The sequence below is a fragment of the Sciurus vulgaris genome (genome assembly GCF_902686455.1).
Source record: "Sciurus vulgaris genome assembly, chromosome: 10".
Taxonomy (NCBI): Eukaryota; Metazoa; Chordata; class Mammalia; order Rodentia; family Sciuridae; genus Sciurus; species Sciurus vulgaris.
Window position 1 is genome coordinate 72456947 of NC_136470.1, and position 18172 is coordinate 72475118.

The 18172-nt window shown below is 34.3% G+C and overlaps 1 protein-coding gene across 2 annotated transcripts in view; it reads right to left on the reverse strand.

Annotated features, from left to right (window-relative positions):
• Positions 1-2501: 2501 nt before the first annotated feature.
• KPNA1 (karyopherin subunit alpha 1) overlaps positions 2502-18172 on the reverse strand; it is a 59337-nt gene continuing 43666 nt past the window's right edge. For both annotated transcript variants that reach the window (XM_079156019.1, XM_079156020.1), the window contains 4 exons: positions 13889-14014; positions 12113-12240; positions 7538-7716; positions 2502-7218 (listed from right to left, as the gene is read on the reverse strand). In XM_079156019.1, coding sequence (XP_079012145.1) covers positions 7031-7218; positions 7538-7716; positions 12113-12240; positions 13889-14014 — 621 coding nt within the window. In that variant the 3' untranslated portion in view covers positions 2502-7030. The remainder of the gene's footprint in view (positions 7219-7537; positions 7717-12112; positions 12241-13888; positions 14015-18172) is intronic.

Sequence of the window (18172 nt, forward strand, 5' to 3'; positions counted from 1 at the left end):
AGGGAAACTACTAAACAAGCAGGCTAGACTGGGGTATTGGTGCTGGAATATATTTAGTCTGATAGAAGCAGAGGGAGAGGGGGAGCAGAATTAAGAATGTGTTAGTGTTAGTACAATCAGCTGGGTTTGTCGCTATCGCAGGCCTGTAATCCCAGTAACAGGAGGACTGCAAGTTCAAATCTGATCTCAGCAATTTAGTGAGGCCCCATCTCCCCCACCTAAAAAAACAAAACATATATATGGACATGGTTAGTGATATGGCTCAGTGGTAAATCACCTCTGGGTTAAATGCCTGGCACAAAAATAAATGTATTAATAAACCACAGAAAGAACTTTCTTCCAAATTTGATGAAACTAAAACCCACTTTTGATATCTAGGATTTTTATTTTTTACAAACAGCATCAGGAAACTGTGTAGAGAAAATCAAGAATATGACTAAGATTTTGGTTAATTCATTCATCATTTTCTAATATTAACAAGTAGTCCTAATGTTGTACATATGAATTAAGACTAAGAATTTCAGTTAGAGTTCCTTCGAGTGAAGGCCTTGGTGGCTAGAGCGTGGAGGAGCAAGGAATACTGACACAGGTAACTTCAAAGTGGCAGAAACATTAAGACTGGCATGTGAGCTTCCAAACATGGTAACCCCCTTTTTAACATTATCTATTTTTGTTACCCTTAATTCTCACTAGACAAGTGATCTGAAGTTTTCCTCCCGCTGGAAATCAACTAAGTTTCTCGTAGTTTCACAATTTAAAGTCTCTCAACTATGTCAAAAGATTTGCCCTTCAGCAAATTCTGCAAATATTCTAAATAGAAAATGTTGACACTGAGGACACTCAAATAACGTATTAAAATGATCCACAAATTTAAACTGGGACTGTCCTCAGTAAACCAAGTCAATGCTGACTTCCCCAGTGGACTCTTCTCATAATCATTAATTTCATCTTGGAAAATTCCACTCTCTTTATATGGCAATTTACACTCCAGCCTGCCCAGGCTTCTCTCAAATTCTGCACTATTCTCTCCCCACCACTGTAGTCTTTTGGGTTTTCATTTTCTCCGTATTCATCAATTTATCTTAATAATCCTAAACACAAATGGTAGATAGGGCAGTGATTTCTCATGATGGTCCCTCCACTGCACTCTGCTAGTTTCTTCAGGTCAAGTGGATAGGGCATAAAGAGGTGTAAAGGGTCATTTTATTTTTTGCAAAAAACATTCATGATCACAGAATGATTTGAAATTTGACACTGATTTGAAATTAGAAAAAAAAAAATTTCCAAAATCCAAATGAAAGAGGGGCAACAGTTACCCAAGCCAGCTTTAGTAAATATGTAAATCCAGTAATTTTGTACTATAAAGAAAACAACAGTCTGCAGGAACTGAGGCTTATGTTTTGCTTCAAATGTTTGTTAAAAAAAAACCAAAAAACAAAAAACTTTAGTGACATCTCCAAAAACACAAGTAGTCACAGAATGAAGAAATCCACCATCTTTTTGTTTCTACTCATCTGTCCCTTAACTGGAGAAAAGGATAAAGAAAATAATCTTGTGCAACAGATACAACAGGTCAAAATGAAAAATTCCTGTTCAACAGCCCAAGGCAACCACCAACTTCCACATCAGTTGTGAATATCTGCCAAGTTTTTCCTTAAAGTATGCCAGATTAGACTGATGAGGCATTTTTGGTATAAAATGCATGGGGTTGATTATATATTAGTTAACCTGTAGAATGTACCCATCAACTTTTCTGTTTTGTTGTTGTTGTTGTGTTTAAAATAACAGACCCACTATGACATTTGTTTTTGCAAACTTCAGGTCATATTGTTTTCTGAAAAGTAACTACATATAAAACACAGATGTTGAGATAATTGCTTTAATAGTTATTAGTCTTAGTTTCAAACAATAGCATAAAGAAGTTCCTTTGAGTTTTCTTTTGTAATCTAGTACCCTTTACCACATCACAAAGATGTATATTCCTTCATTCACTTATTAACTGAATGTCTACTATGTGCAAGGCACTCACCCATGGCCTGACAGACTGCATTCGAGTATAAAGAATCATTAAAGCCCTTCCAAATCAGTGTCAGAACACTGTGAAAAAGGTCATGGAGTGGCCAAAATGAGGTAAACATATACTAAACAGAAAACACAGTAAAACAAGACCTCTGTGGGATGATACTCTTTTAGGAAGAAGTAATTCTTCATTACAAAGTTTTTCCTTTCGTCATTGCCTTCCTTTTATTCTGTTACTGAACTCAAAATCGATCATTTGCCTTTTTTTTTTTTTTTGTACTAGGGATTGAACCAAGGGTACTTAACCACTGCACCATATCCCCAGCCCTATTTTATTTTGAAAGAGGGTTTTGCCAAGTTACTTGGGGCCTAGCCAAATTACTGAGGCTGGCTTTGAATTTGCAATCCTCCTACCTCAGCCTCCTGAGCCACTGGGATTACAGGTATAGGCCACCATATCTGGTGTCCTTTTTTAAAAAAAAAAACACAAACAAAAAACCTTTGTTGTACTTGTTAGGATATACAGAATTTTAGCACCACAAAAGGGGGAAAATGTCTGGTTTGAGAGGCCTACTACACCAGATTATGTAAACTAAAAGCAACTTATACCTGATGGAGTTGTCCTAAGGGAGCAGAAAGCCAATGATGAGGAAGTCAGGATGAATGGTCCTACAAAATAGGCTTGCCCATCTGTGGCTGCTGAAAGTCTAGTTGTGGAGTTCCTAGGCATAGAACATCACAAGCACTGCTTTCTTCAAGACAGAACTTTATAGGTCTTCTCTCCTCCCTTGGAAGCCAGTATCTAAGGATTGTGACCATGGAGCAAAGTAATTTCCCATGTGTCTTGTTATGACATCTATAATAGAGTGATAATTATTCACCTCAAAAAGCAGTTGGGAGGATTAAGAAAAAAAGCAGTTGGAGGATTAAGAAAAAGGGAAAGTTCTTAGCCATAACATAACAGATGCTCAAATAAAGACAAAGTGCCTTTATCTTGACCTTCAGAAAAAGAGACTTCTTTACCTACACTTAATTGAAAACAGAATGGAACTTCATCTAGATATCCTTTGCTTACCTCAAGCTTCCAGATGTATTTTATATTCAACACAATTTGATACTTTTAATTCATATACAAATATCTTTTCTTTACCAGACAGTATTCTGATGCCCAGATACCCATTCTTACAAGCCTGTCCTTTTCCAGACCATAAAGCATGTTATATTTTTCATATTACAGTCTACTTATGTACTTGTCACATCCAGCCTTCAATTACTTTTTTAAAAGTTTAACTTTTTTGATAGGAAAAGATAACCCAAAATTATCCTGCCTGGGCAGGTTCACCCAGCAGAAGGAAATGGTCCTATTAATTAAGAATGTCAAAATATTTGAGAGTTTCATATATAGGCACACACATCTCCACAAATGAGCCAATGTGGAATGCAGGAGTTAGCATACAACATAAGTTGAAAGCAAATAATACTTCTTTTTAAAAGTGAGCCCCTTCATTAGTGAACAAGCATCCTAATACATCACAATTTTCCAATTTACATAAAAAGCTTCAACCCCTAAAACAGCTGTAATGACTTGCCTATTGATAAGACAATTTTCACCAAAGTAATCGGTAGGAAAGAAAAGATAGTCCTTGACCCAAAGAAGATCTTTTCATAATGCCCCAAGTTGGGGTATCAAACAGCTGAAATGTTTATTTTGCACTAGAGAAATAAATTTAAGTTGCCTATAGGTAGTCACCGATGAGAGGATTTAGTTGAGAAGTCTGGCTGATGAAATACACTTACATGCTTTTTTCTTAGCCAAAATCAGCAGCAACCTGGAATAATTTAGATTTATTATGGGAAAACTGCTGATTTTTCCTCTGTAACAATAAGGCTGAAAACATCCCAAAGTCAAATCAGTCTTATCAGGTATACGAAGAAACAATCCTTGGGCAACAGTTTTCAAAACCAGTACTACTGACATAGGCAATAACTAAAAAGGATTTTGATTAGTTAGTGACAACACAAAGTGTTCCACTAAAAATTCTGTCTCCTCAATCTTTTCTTTCTGTCCACCATCTCACCTTTCCCCTGGTATTTCTACATACAACCATTACCTATCTGGCCCTTCAGACACCAGGTACTTTTATACCCCAAATTCTTTGAATACTTTTCTCCCCCCACCAACGTTCTCATTACAAAGAATACACTTTCAAAGTTTGGAGGTCAGTAGGGAGGAAAAACAGTCAATTTCCTTCATCAGCATACAGAACTACACTGTTTTCTTTTGTTGAAATCAATATACTTCTGTAATGAGTAACACACTTTTTGTGATAAAAATATTGAATAAATCAAACTAAATAGAATCTTCCAGAGAAACAAAATAGGATTTACAATTAACCCTTAAGATGCCATTTCTATTACCAAAAAGGCTGCTTCATCAATAAGTGCCAGCGCACATGAATTATGCTGTGATATACCTTGAGTCAATTTCAATTTTTATACTTAAAAAAACAAAAGCTCAGTTCAGATCTTAAGGTTCATGAACTTTTAGGACCAGGGGTGAGAGAAATTCTTCTGTTTTAAACAAAACAGATCACATCAGTTAAACGGGACTTTCTTTGTTTTAATTCATTCATTGAGATACCTGCAATTGTTAGCAAAACTTCCCACCATACACTACTCTAACAAGGTGAGACACTGGTGTGCTTTTATATTCTTTTCCATTCAAATTGGTTTATAAAATGGAAAAAAAAATTTTAACTATCCAATAGAAGATACATAATTTAAAACATCCTATAGAAATGACATGTTACCAGTAATTTACAATTTAAAAAAACTCAGCCACAAAAAAAGAAAGCTAAAATCAAGATTTTTACTCTGAATCAGTGCTTCTATTATCCTTCTGAAAGAAGTTATATTTTAATGTGATGTAAAGGCAACATTGAAAGTTCTTCTTTAAATTAACCACCTAATTTATCCCTAAAATTACAAAGAATCAAAGTCTTTTACAAGTCAAGTGCAGTAAACTAAAATGTTCTCTCAGCACAAAGCAGCACTAGAAAAAGTAACAGTATAGATGGGAGTTGACTAGTTTTGCTGTGGCTGCTCCATCAATAACAACAGACATCAGACGGTATCCATCCCAGAGCACAGACACAACTACAGACTAGAGGCGAAGAATGCGTCACTCTTGGCTGATAAATGTCCTTTGTCTTTGAATCTTTCTAGTTTGAATGAAGTGGGTTTTTTAAAAGTTTAAATCAGGTCACATAAGTTGGCTGCTTAAAGAACATCATGATGAGGTATGAAAGCTCTGAGTATCTCCTACAATCAGCAGGATTCATCAGAGAAGTACAATAGCTTGTCAGGGGCAACTTCCAGATAGTTTTTACACTTTGGGGTTATGAACTCTAGAACAGGGTAAGTCTAAAGAGGTTTAAAAGGGTATATTCTGAAACAGAAGTCACCAACTTTTCCTTCGGAATTCATTTTGAACAGAATCATCATCAAAAAATCTTCTCTGATAGTGTATCCCAACATTGAGTCAAGATGGCCAACTAGCACCGAGAAGTCGTACTGAACTCAGTTGCAGTTGTCTTGGCAATTAAGCTTATTTTTTCATTCCAGTCCAAGCAAAATGTGGATCAGTGAACACAGTACTGGAAGCGCCATTTGCAGGTTTATGATTGCAGTCATCATTAAATGAGCCAGAAGGTGGACACCATTTTTATTTAGGGGACAGGGGAAAGATAGTAGTAGATTAAATAAAATGAGTAGGGAACAATGAAGTTATTAGAAAAAAAGATCACTGCCCTTATTCAGGTTAAGCAGGTCATGTTGAGAAGATGGTTGTTTTTCTTAAGAATGCTACATCATAGGGATCATATATGCAGCAGGAATATATAAGAATCAAGCTGCACTTGACAAAGAAAAAAAAAAATCCTTAAGTATCCTTTAAAAGTATGTGTTATCTGCCAGTCACAGGGTGAAAAGCACCTAGGGTGAACTCCAATTTACTGAGGACCTTGATCAGGACCACAAAGCCTGAAATATTTGTTGTAATGCAGAAACACAGCCTCTAGTCATACGGGTTGAGTCTGAGAAAATTGGAGGGTTCAGGTCCTTTTTTTTTTTTTTTTTTTCTCTTATTTTTTAACTGAATTATAGGATGTTTTTTGATTACTAAGGATTCTAAATCTTCATACCAGTATTAGAACTGAACCACTTCCAAATCCTAAGTCACATAAGACCAGAGAGAAGCAAAAGCTATACAAATTAATATGTGCTCCTCTTTTTTCTGCTTTAAGAGAATCTGCAAACCAGTATCACATTTAAGAGTCAAAGTGTTAATTCTTCAGCATTCCAGACAACTAGAAAGCATTCACTGAAGGCTGAAGGTGAGGGAGTGGATGGTTTAACTTTAATATCTGAAGAATGGCGCCAATAGAAGAAAGAAAACCATCCAGTCTCAATAAGGATTAATGTAAATTTGGCTAGAAAAAGCCACTAGGTAATCCAAGGGTTCACTGTGGAAGAACTCATGAAAAGTACTCTGAAGTATACACAACAGGTCTAAATATCTCCCTTGTCACAAGTATTTGTGTGAAATTCAAGATAAAGGTTTTAGTTTTATCTTTTAATGTCAGTATGTTTTTTCCCCCACTTTAAAGGGAATGAGGAAGAGTCCTCTTTTCTCCCTGACAAAAAAGGGAGCCACATTAATATGTATATATTTCCATGACTCTAATATAAGTGCGGATCTCCAAAGCCTAGGGATTTTTTCCATAAGAGTGGGCCGTTCTGGTTACCCTTTTATTACAAGGGTATTCCCCCACAGAGAGCCAGAGGTTTTCCAGATGTGTATAAGAGAGCAGGTGCGCAAGGCAAGCAAATGAGCGCAAACAGTATTATGGAAAACATTTGAGAAGTTAGCTCCATGAGGACTGTGGGCTCCACAAGAGGACTCGACTGGGCAGCCTGGTCTGACACAGGAACATGAAAGCAGAGTATTGCTTCAAAGCTGGAAACCTTCCATAGGAGCCTCACACTGCTGGAAGATGTACTGCTGCTGGCTAAGGTCAACCTGGGGAGCAATGCTGCTATCCTCATCTTCGGTCCCAAAGTAATGCTCAATAAGATCAAAGGCCTTCTGGTAGATCTCCTGGTTTTCATGACTCTGTAAGAACTCAATTTTATCCAAACCTAGAACAAAGAATAAAGGAAGATCTTTATTGGAATTACCAATAAACTATACTTTACCATGTCTTCTTCCTTGATAGAAATGAAGATTCTCTACTTATATTTTATAATAGCATTAAAATAGTTGCTAAAATTATATCTAAAAGCTAATATTATAAACTGACTTCCTAAATACATATGTAAGCAATATCTATTTTGTAGAAATGGTAATTCCCTTAACAGTCACATCTTTCAGTACCTAGCAGTATTAATGTTTTCATTAGACTGCATCTATGAGTTAATTAATTTTTGGCCACAACCTTCTTCAGTCAAAGCATCTTACCATAAGCTTCTTCAATCAAAGCACAGTAAGGGTTAATGCCAGCGCCATTCCTTTTGGCTTCTTGTTCTCCAAGCCTCAAGATGTTTTCCAAGCCATTAAGGGCAACCTGTACAATCTTAGAGTCCATGACAGTGAGGAGATCACAGAGCGGCTTGATACAACCCAGCTCTACTAGGTACCTAAATTAATACAAGGACAATTTAGTCAAAACAAAATTTCTGAATCTGTGAAACTGTTATGAAACTGGTGAGTCATCCTCAAACTGACTACAGAGATGAAAACAAGTACCCAGTCAACTATACACTTCACCATCAAAAAAGCTATAAAAAAATTAACCAAAACTAGTTCTCCAATTTGTGGACTGTAAGAAATAGAAATTTTTTCCAGCCTTGAATATAAGCAACTCATGAAAATAGCATAGTTTTGATAGACTGATGTCTTTTTGTTGCTATAGGAAGCCACAATTCCCAATCAAGATACACTTAGTTCTGAAACACAGCACAGACCCAGGAGGCCAAATAATTCAAATGTGATTAGAATTTTACTAAATTGTGAGAAGACTATGGGAAGAATAAAACAAATGTAGAGAGGACTCTTGAGCTGAATTTCTTTAATTCAGGCAGAATTTAACATGCATTGAGGATTAATTGTAATGTAATCAAGACACAAAAAACATCACAGTCATGGCAGATATTAATGTTACTTTTGTATCATTCTGGTTTCTCAAGTTATGTATGGGAGGCAGAGATAATGAATCCAGGTGCATTCTGAGGATGTGAACAGTGTCATTTTGGAACATACTGCTAGTGCACTCTACTACTTTCTACTTTCTTTCTCACACTGCTTTATTTTCAATTTCAAAAATATATAAAAATCAATGTCTACCCAGGCAAACCAAAAACAGAGAAGGGAGGAAGAAGAAGATGATGATGATGATGATGATGATGATGATGATGATGATGACATTACTAATATCATAAAATAAAGAGGATTATTACTGATGCTATGGACATTAACAGGATAATAAAGAAATAATATAAATAACTATGCCCACAAATTTGATAACTTAGATAATGAAATTTCTTGGACAAGACTATCAAAACTCACACAAGGAGAAATGGCTAATATGAATAGACTTATATGTATTAAAAGAAATTGAGTCAATAATTAACCCTCCAAAATAGAAAGCACTACTATGAGATGATTTCACTGGTGAAATCTACCAAACATTTAAGGTCAACATACTAGTATTCTATGATCTCTTCCAGAAATCGGAAGGAGAGGAACACTTAAACTCACTTTCCTAATTATTTTCCTAATAAACTAAATACACAGTATAAGGAAGAATTATAAATTAATTTCTACTAAAGACATAAATACAAAAATTCTCAACAAAGTATTACCAGATAAAATCCTGCAATATGTAAAAAGAGTTATACATTAAGTGGGATTTTGTTTTCCAGGTATGCAAGGTTGACCCAACAGTTAGGGGAAAAAAAAAAAAAATTGATCACATCAACATATGATCATTTCAACAGATGCAAAAATTTTGTAAAAATCCAACACTCATTCATAATTAAAATGTAAAAGATTCATCAAAATAAGAATAGAGGAAAATTTGTTAACTTGATAAAGAACCTCAACAAAAATTGTACAGGTAACACCATACTTAAATGATAAGAAAGACTGAGAACACAGCAAGGATGTACTCGTTCACCACTGCTAATGCACTTATTTAAAAGATGGGGGGTGGGGCAGGCAAGAAAAAGTTAACAGACTGGGAAGGAAGAAATTATCTTTGTTTCCAGATATTATCAGTATCTATGCAGAAAATCCCAAACAATTGAAGTTGAGACCAAAAATCTCCCATACTAACAAGCAGTTATGGTAAGGTTGCATAGTACAAGGTTAATAAAATTCAATTCCTTTCCTACATACTAGTAATGAACAACTGGAATTTGAAATTTAAAACAGTATCATTTATAGTAGCATTAAAGAAGTGCAGATCTGACAAAATACTATATATAGGCTCTATTAGGAGGAAAATGTCAAAATTTTAAGATCAAAATAAATGAAGAACTGTTCCATTATCATGGACAGAAGACTCAATGTTGTTAAAATGTCACTTCTTCCCAACTTGATCTATAGATTCAATATGATAATTCCAATCAAAATTCTAGTAAGATCTTTTATATATACCAACAAACAGATTCTAGAGTTTATATAGAAAGGCAAAGCCAGAATAGTAATACAATACTGAAGAACAAAGTTGAAGGACTGACAATTCCCCATATGCCCCCTCGAAAAAGTAAAAAGTTAAAAGATGACCACATAAGAAAAAATTTAGGCAAATTTGGATTTGGCAATAAAGTTTTAGATATCAAAAGCTTATTAAGTCGTGGAAAGAAAAAAATGATTAATCTAAACTTTAAAATTTTAAATTAGAAAATAAAAAATTTTCTGCTTTGTGAAAGACGCTGTTATAAGAATTAAAAGACAAGCCATGGATTGAAAGAAAATAGTTGCAAACACATATCTAATAAAAGACTGGTATCCCAAATATACAAAAAACTCTCAAAACTCAACAATAAGAAACTCAATTAAAAAATGTTCAAAGGTCTGAATAGACATTTCATCCCAGGAAGAGAAACAGATGGCAAATTAAGATATGAAACAATCTTCAATATCCTATCATGATATTATGAAACAAAACAACATACAAAACAACATACGTACCTATTAGGAATGACTAAAATACAAAACAATGACAATATCTAATGCTGATAAGCATAGGGAGCAACAGGAACTCTCACTTATTGCTGGTGGGAATGCAAAATGAGACAGCCAGTATGGAAGACAACTTGGCAATTTCTCAATAAATTTCTTTTATCGGTGATAAAGTCAGTTTGGTTTCTGTAATTTGGACTAATATTTTTATAATAATCATTCAAGATAACACTTCATCTGGGTAAGATGAAACTGCTAGAAGATTAATAATTCACTTCATTATTATAAATATGCTGAATTTTAAAAGCGGACTGTAGCAATTCTACTCTTCTCTAACAGAGCAAAATACTCCCAAAGTACTTTCTAATGAAAGACAGCATGGTATTTTAGAAATGTTTTAGAAGCACATATTTAATTGTTTTCATTAAGAAAATGCATCTGGTACAGAGGAATGAAAACTATAAATTACTTTAGGTTATTACCATCTATGATGGCTCACTTAAAATCCCAGTACCCTGACTCAGAATCTTAAAGAGTTTTGAAAAAGACCTAAAAAAACATATTTATGCTTCTGGAGACAATTCAAAGCCCTCCTTGAATAACCTGTCCATGATGAACTTTTATCAAAATAGCTATCCATATATGAATAATCTATTTGTAGTTCTAATTATTTCAGGTACATATTTCTTATCTTCTCTATCTAAAGAATTTCTGCAATTTGTTAAGAGTAATTTTTATTTTATAATTTCAAACAGATTTTAAGCCTTTGTTGAGTGCATAAATCTAATCTACACGCCAACAATATAGAAATAGTTGTTTGTCTGCTATCACTTATAAGGAAGTGGCAAATGCTTTAACATTCTTTGAAACCATCTTCCCCTCATCTGAATTCCCCCATTGAGAAAATTAAGGCAAGTTGGGCATGGTGGCACACACCAGTCAGTATAATCCCAGGTACCTGGGAGGCTAAGACAGGAGGAGAGCAAGATCGAGGTCAGCATGGATGACTTAAAATAAAAGCATTTTTAAAAAGTATTTTTAAAGGGCTGGGGATGTATGTAGCTCAATGGTAGAGCACTTGACGAGTATGCTTCAGGCGCTGGGTTCAATAAGGAAGAAGGAGGTGGGAGGATAAAAGTTCCATTTTTCTCTACACCACTCTTCATTTTCTTTCATTGGATATCCAGAATTTAACATTTAACTGCATGATGCTCCTTTGAAGAACTGATTCCCATCTTTATTTATGCCTTCTCTACAGACTAAGATTATAAATTACTATGAAGGAAACCATTTAAGTATCAAGCTACAACAAATCTCTCTCTTCTTCCTGAACACCAAAATACTTTAGAAGATACTTCCCTCTACTGAATACGGTATTTTATTCTAAGACATATCTCTATTTCAAGTATGATCTAATTCTACCATTAAGACATCTAAAGTAGAAATAGCAAGAACTGGGCTATTATAGTTGGGCTCTGAGTTCTACAAATAATAACCTAGACTATCTAAGATGCTTCTGACCAAGCAGGTCCAGAGTAGGCTGAAGCTAACTTGTAAGTATTTCTATTGCATCAATCCTTGACTATGCCTTTTTTCTCTCATCCCAGAATTAATTTCAGCAAAAAGAATGAGACAAGTGTAATAAATTAAATATACATTTGAGTCTAATTACACACTGAGAACAAGCATCCAAAGGGCCAGAACTAAGCATTCTTATTTAATATGATCATCTTTCACCTTATTCCTCAATTGTAGTCAATTTTTCATTCTAGGTAATATTAGGGAAGGAGGGATGTAAACCCAGCAACAATTTTTCCTTTAATTTATAGGATGCTGGCTAGTACTTACTTGATCTGTTCAGCTGATCCTCCAGAAGTTGCATTTGTGATAGCCCAAGCAGCTTCTTTCCTTGTCCGAAACTCAGCAGTTTGCAATATGCTAATAAGGGCTGGAAAAATGTTGGCATCTATGACAGTCTGAAATTGAGAAAAAATTAAAATTGGAAAAATTTAAGTAGAAAAGGAAATAAGATTTTTAAAAATATTCCTAATACTAATTGCAACTTTTAACTCTGCTTTACTAATGACACCATTCCTTTGTTAAAAATAAATTGGAAGGGGAATGAGGATGTAGCTCAGTGGTTAACTGCCTACTACCCAGCATGTATGAGACGCTGGGTTCAATGGTTCAATTCCCAGCACCTATTCCTATCAGGCTACACCTTAATACCATGGATGACACCCTCTGTGGAGACTAAAATCTTAACATCACCTAGTTTCTCCCCGAGTTCTTTTCTCTTTCATTGTCCTCTCTTGTTGTACCCCATGTAACAATTTATAGTTTGATTCCCTACATCTGTCCTATCAGGTCTCCATTTAAATGTCTCTAGTTCACAATGGCTATTTATTTATACATCCATTCTATTCAATCAGTTACCAAGTTTCCTTTTCCTTCTCACTTTAAAACATTCCAAGGTTATCTTTTTCCTTTAGGATCACTGTCACCATCATAATCTAAGGCACTACTTCCAATGAAATTATCAGAATTCCCTTATTTGTACTTAAGGAACTATTGTTAGAACAGAGTACTTTATTCAACCCCACTTACTAACACTAAAGCAATTTGCCCAAAATTGCTTTCTTCAGGTTCCCCATCAGTTTAAAAACCTAAAGTATATTTCCATAATTTCTCTTAATCTGAGAAGTGGTACATATGAGCCTGGTGGTGGTAGACCATCAACCACAGCTGGCATTACATAGCCACACTATAAACTGCTACAGCTATGAATCTCAGTCCTTAATTCAGTTTTCTCAGGATGACTAATAATGCTTTCCTGTTCAAGAATATTTTCTACTATACCAGTGAAGGAAGTCAGCAAACTTTAGTGCAAAGATACCTAATCCTAGTCCTGTCATTTACTGGAGAAGTTCTTGAGGACACTACTATATTTTTCTGAGCCTCAACTTCATCGTTTATTTTACATTTACTTTTATTGATGCATAATAATTATACATTCATGGATTAGAATGTGATGCTCAAACATAATAATTATGTAATGAAAATATTGGATTAGATGACTTCTATGATTCCACTCAGTTTTAAGCCACTGTTGCAGCCTTGATCACAGTTCATGCTGAAACATTAGCCCACTGCTTGTCTTCCTCTCAGGTTACTCTTCCAGTGACAGAAGAGCAAAAATAAAGGATAGATAACCATTTAAAGAAAAACAGATCTCCAAAGGATGAAAAATTAAATAATCTAATATAGGGTTCCACTGGAAAATAACTATTTTACTTGGCAAGAGCAAAGTCAATCTGTGTAACATAAAGCACATTAAAACATTTCAAAAGTACAAGATACTTTTTCCTGATCTTGGGTAAGTCATCAAATATTAAAGACAAAGGGGTAAACCAAGGTATAAGTAAAAATTTCAAAAGAATAAGCATTTCGAAGCTAGGAAAAAGAAAATAAGAAGCAGACTATGAAATAGCAACAGAAGTTAGTGATTTTCAAAGCAATAATAAAAACAATATGTACTTTAACGGCTGAATTAAAAAAAAAACAGAAAAACAAAAACCTTACCAATCAATAAAGGTATAAGAAATAAAGGTGCTATGAGTCTACCTGGATCTGTGCCCTATTTCCAGCTGTGATATTAGATATTGTCCAGCATGCTTCCTTTTTGATAGATTCCTTTGGGCTACTCAGCAAATGCAATAAACTCTGAAGAGCTGAACAATTCAAAATTACCTAAAAGGAAAAGTTTAAAACTTTTTAACATATTGTACTGTTCCAAATATAAGTAAATCTTTAACTCACAAAGCTTATTTTAGGAAAAATAGAGATAGAGAAATAAATCTCCCCTTGATATCTTAAAAATAAGTAACTTTCTATACATAAAAACATTTACTATTAATAAAAATTAGTTTCTAAGACTATTAAACTAGCTTCATTTTACATATTCACAACAACTAAAATCATACTTAATAAAACACAATAATATTAGTATTAGTGATTATAATAGGGATTACTCATTCAGCTCCTGACTCTACAGCTAAGCCTTCTGGATGGGCAAACAAATTAAGGGACAAGAAAAGTAGTCTCAGATTTGAAATCCTCTGCTAACTATCTTGCAGTCAATGAACCAATACATACTTAATGACTATATATATAAAGTAAAGGATATGAGGATTGAAAAAACATGACACAAGGCATCAAACATCTCAAAAAGGCAAGGGAGGTAAGACAAACACACATGGAAAAAGGAGGTCTACTCTACTAGAAACTAAAAATTATAAAAGTTATAATGATCAAAATAGTATATGGCAGGCACAAGAATAAATCACTAAACAATAAAATAGCTAATCCAGAAGCAAATGCAAATTTTTTTTTTTTTTTGGGGGGGGTGCTGGGGCTCGAACCCAGGGCCTTGTGCTTGCAAGGCAAGCACTCTACTGACTGAGCTATCTTCCCAGCCCCGCAAATTCTTACAAATAATTTAATAATTTTTTTCTGTTCTCCAGTGACTGGTAGGTTTATTTAATAGGTTAAGAAGCTAAATAGCTGAAAATCGTTTTTAAAAATCAATTCTTAATGCTTGCAACCAACATAGGAACAATATTAAAATGAAGGAAAAAAATCCCCATAAAATAGAAGAAAATATCAGTCGATAGCTGATCTAGGGATGGTGAAAATATTTCCAAGCATAAAACAAAGTTATAAGATAAAAATAAAAATTTCACTGAGTTAAATCTGTTCCATATCGAAAATTTCACATAGGAAAATTTAAAATGTATACCAACAATGTGAAAAAACATTTCCAAAAAATAAAGATGGCTGCTATCTTCATTATGTAAACAGAAAAAACAAAACTTTAACAGAAAATAAACTCACAATGAAAGAAATGCAATTAAACAAAAGCCTCCAAAACAAAAATTTCTAGTAAAATAATTCTTTCTAAACACAATTTAGTTATACATACCTAGAAGCATTTTAAAAAGACACAATTTTATCCAAATAGTTCTACTTCTAGGATATCTACTCAGAGGAAATTATAAAAAGTTTTATAATAGAATGTTAAGTGAACACCAGGAAAAAAGCAGTATATAAAACTGTACAGCAGTACATAAAATTGCATACAACAAAAACTTAAGAAAGTAGAGTTATGGGTGACTTTCATTTGTTAATTTTTCTATAATGAAAAAATATTTTTTATACTCAATCCATACAAACCTTAAAAAAAAAAAAAAAAAAAAGATAAACAGCAGTGTAAGAGATATCAAAAAGCAATTTAAAAAATGCCAAAGTAGTATCTGGAAAACAAACATGTCAGAATTAAACAGAATACTTGAGTCAAGAATAAAACTTTATAAAAACTTGGAATGCACGTAAGATTTCTGAAGCCAAGAAGAGGAAGGATGCTACACCTAAAAGCTAGAAATAGAAAAGTCTGTACTACAAACTACCTTAAGAGCAAAAGAAAAGAGAAGCATGATAGTGCATGCCTGTAATTCCAGTGGCTCAGGAGGCTGAGACAGGAGGATCCTAAGTTCAAGGCCAATCTCAGCAACCTAGTGAGGCTCTAAGTAACTTAGTGACTCCCTGTCTCAAAATAAAAAACAAAAATGCTAGAGATGAAACTCAGTGGTAAATTGCCCTTGGGTTAAATCCCCAATACCCTTACCAAAGGTCCAAAAAAAGAGAATAAAAGAACAGACTAGTAGTAGGAATACTACTAGTTCTAACCCCCAACTAGAAAGAATGAGAAGGTCCTTCATCTCATAGCCATTAAAGAAGCTGACTGTTTCTAAGAGTAAAATAAATGATGACAACAAGACTATTTTAGGAAAGATGAAGCTATTACTAGAGGGAATAAACAAGAGTAACTTGGGAGGTAGGAAGATAAATCAGATGAGCACATCAAAAACGTTTGTGTGAAAAAGAAAAAACACCTTTGTGAGAGGACAAGGACCAAAATAAGGTAATCATAAGTGGATCTAGCAACAGTAAGAATCAACAAGACTTGGTGATCTGCTATACAAAGTATACAGAGAAAAGACACCAAATATAACTGCAAAGTTTAGAATTTATCAAAACAGGAAGAATCAGAACTTGGAACTTGAACACACTGAGACAACATGAGACATACAAACAGAAATATCTAACAAGTCTTAAGACATGGGACAGAAACTTGTAATGGGTCAGAACTAGATGTATAGATTGAGAACTTCATTCCATTCAATAAATATTTTGAGTCTCTATGCAAATGAACAAGATTGACAGTCTATCTCTAACATCTTATAAACCAATAATTTAACAGTTACAGTACAGTGTGATTAATACTCTAATAAAACAAAAGGCAACTAACTGAAGAGTGTGGGGTCAAAGCTTCCCAGAAAAAATGACATTCGTCAAGATGTGAGAAATGAGAAAACCTTACTAGCAGAGTGTGGGTATGTATGAGGCGGCAGTCCTGGCATGGATGGGCAATGGAGACAGATGTTCCACACACACAGGGAAGAAAGTAAGTATCAAAGCTCAGAGATGAGAGTTCAAGAACAAACATGGCAGAAACATATGAGTATGCAGTGGGAGGGGGAGATGTAGAAACTTTTTTCAGGGGGCTAACAGGGAATGAACCTAGGGCTTCACACATGAGAAGCGATCACTCCACTACTGAGCAACATCTCCAACCCTAGAAACTTTAATTTTTGAAAAATAATACACTGGTATGGTTCCAAACTTCAGGAAGTCTAAAGAACTAAACAGTTAAAAGACACCTTTCTATTCTTGTACCCAAAACACTCACTTCTTTTTGGAGACAACCAATGTGAGTTTCCTATATTTCCTTCCAGAGAAATTTTATTCAATCAACCATATATTCTTTTCTTCTTCTCTTGTCTGAAATATCTAAACTAAGCACTGCAGGAATGAACAGAGATGGACTTAGAAACTGGACAAGTGGAGGAGAGGGAAGAATCAAGTTGCTGTCTAGTTTTCTGACATGGACAACTGTTTGTGCCATTTACCAAGACAGGAAACAGAAGCAGAGGTTCAATACACAGTAGGAAATTAGTTCCTTTGTGGACAGAATAAATTGGAAATAGATATATAACAAATGAAAGACACTTAAGAAAACAAATCTAACCTCCTTAATGTTAGAAATTAGGAAAAGTAAAAACATTAAATGCTTTCTAAAAATCGGAGCCAGTTAAGAGCAAACTAAGGCTAAAAAACAATTCCCAATTCTCAATCCATGCACATAAAAGTGATCACTGAAATTATAAATAAGGTCTATGAATGATGCTGAAGGACTACTCCCTAGAGAATGCATATAAACAAAAGAAATCCGGAAAACGAATTTGGTAAGAATGAACAAATGGCTAATGAAGCAAAGAACTAAAATTTCAACACCACAGAAACCTAAGACAATTTTAAGATAATTTTAAATCATCACCATCAATGCATCTGAGACATCTGAAAGAAAAATGGCTAGAACAATCCACTGAGAATGTGTCTTAAGGTCACTTAAGTTGAATGGATATGAGGAACTAGGAGCAAGAACCTTCCTTACACAGGAGACATATCACGTACAAAAGGAGGCAGCTATCAGAAAAGTTTAAAGAAAGAGAAAAAGATGCTACTACAAGCTTCTGATGTTCCCCAAAACCATTTCAAGTACAAGTAGAAGGAAACAAATCTGCCCAACCAAATAAAGTCTTTATTAGAGGGGAACACAAAATTGCTACAAGTAACAGGTCAACACACATGGTCAAAGTTTTGAGAGTAGATGCTAAAAGCCAACATTTTAAACAAACATTAGCAAAAAAGTATCAGTTTCCCTCAATAATATCAATTAAATATTATAATGGAAATACAATCACAGAGTTCAATGTATTGTTTTTGAGA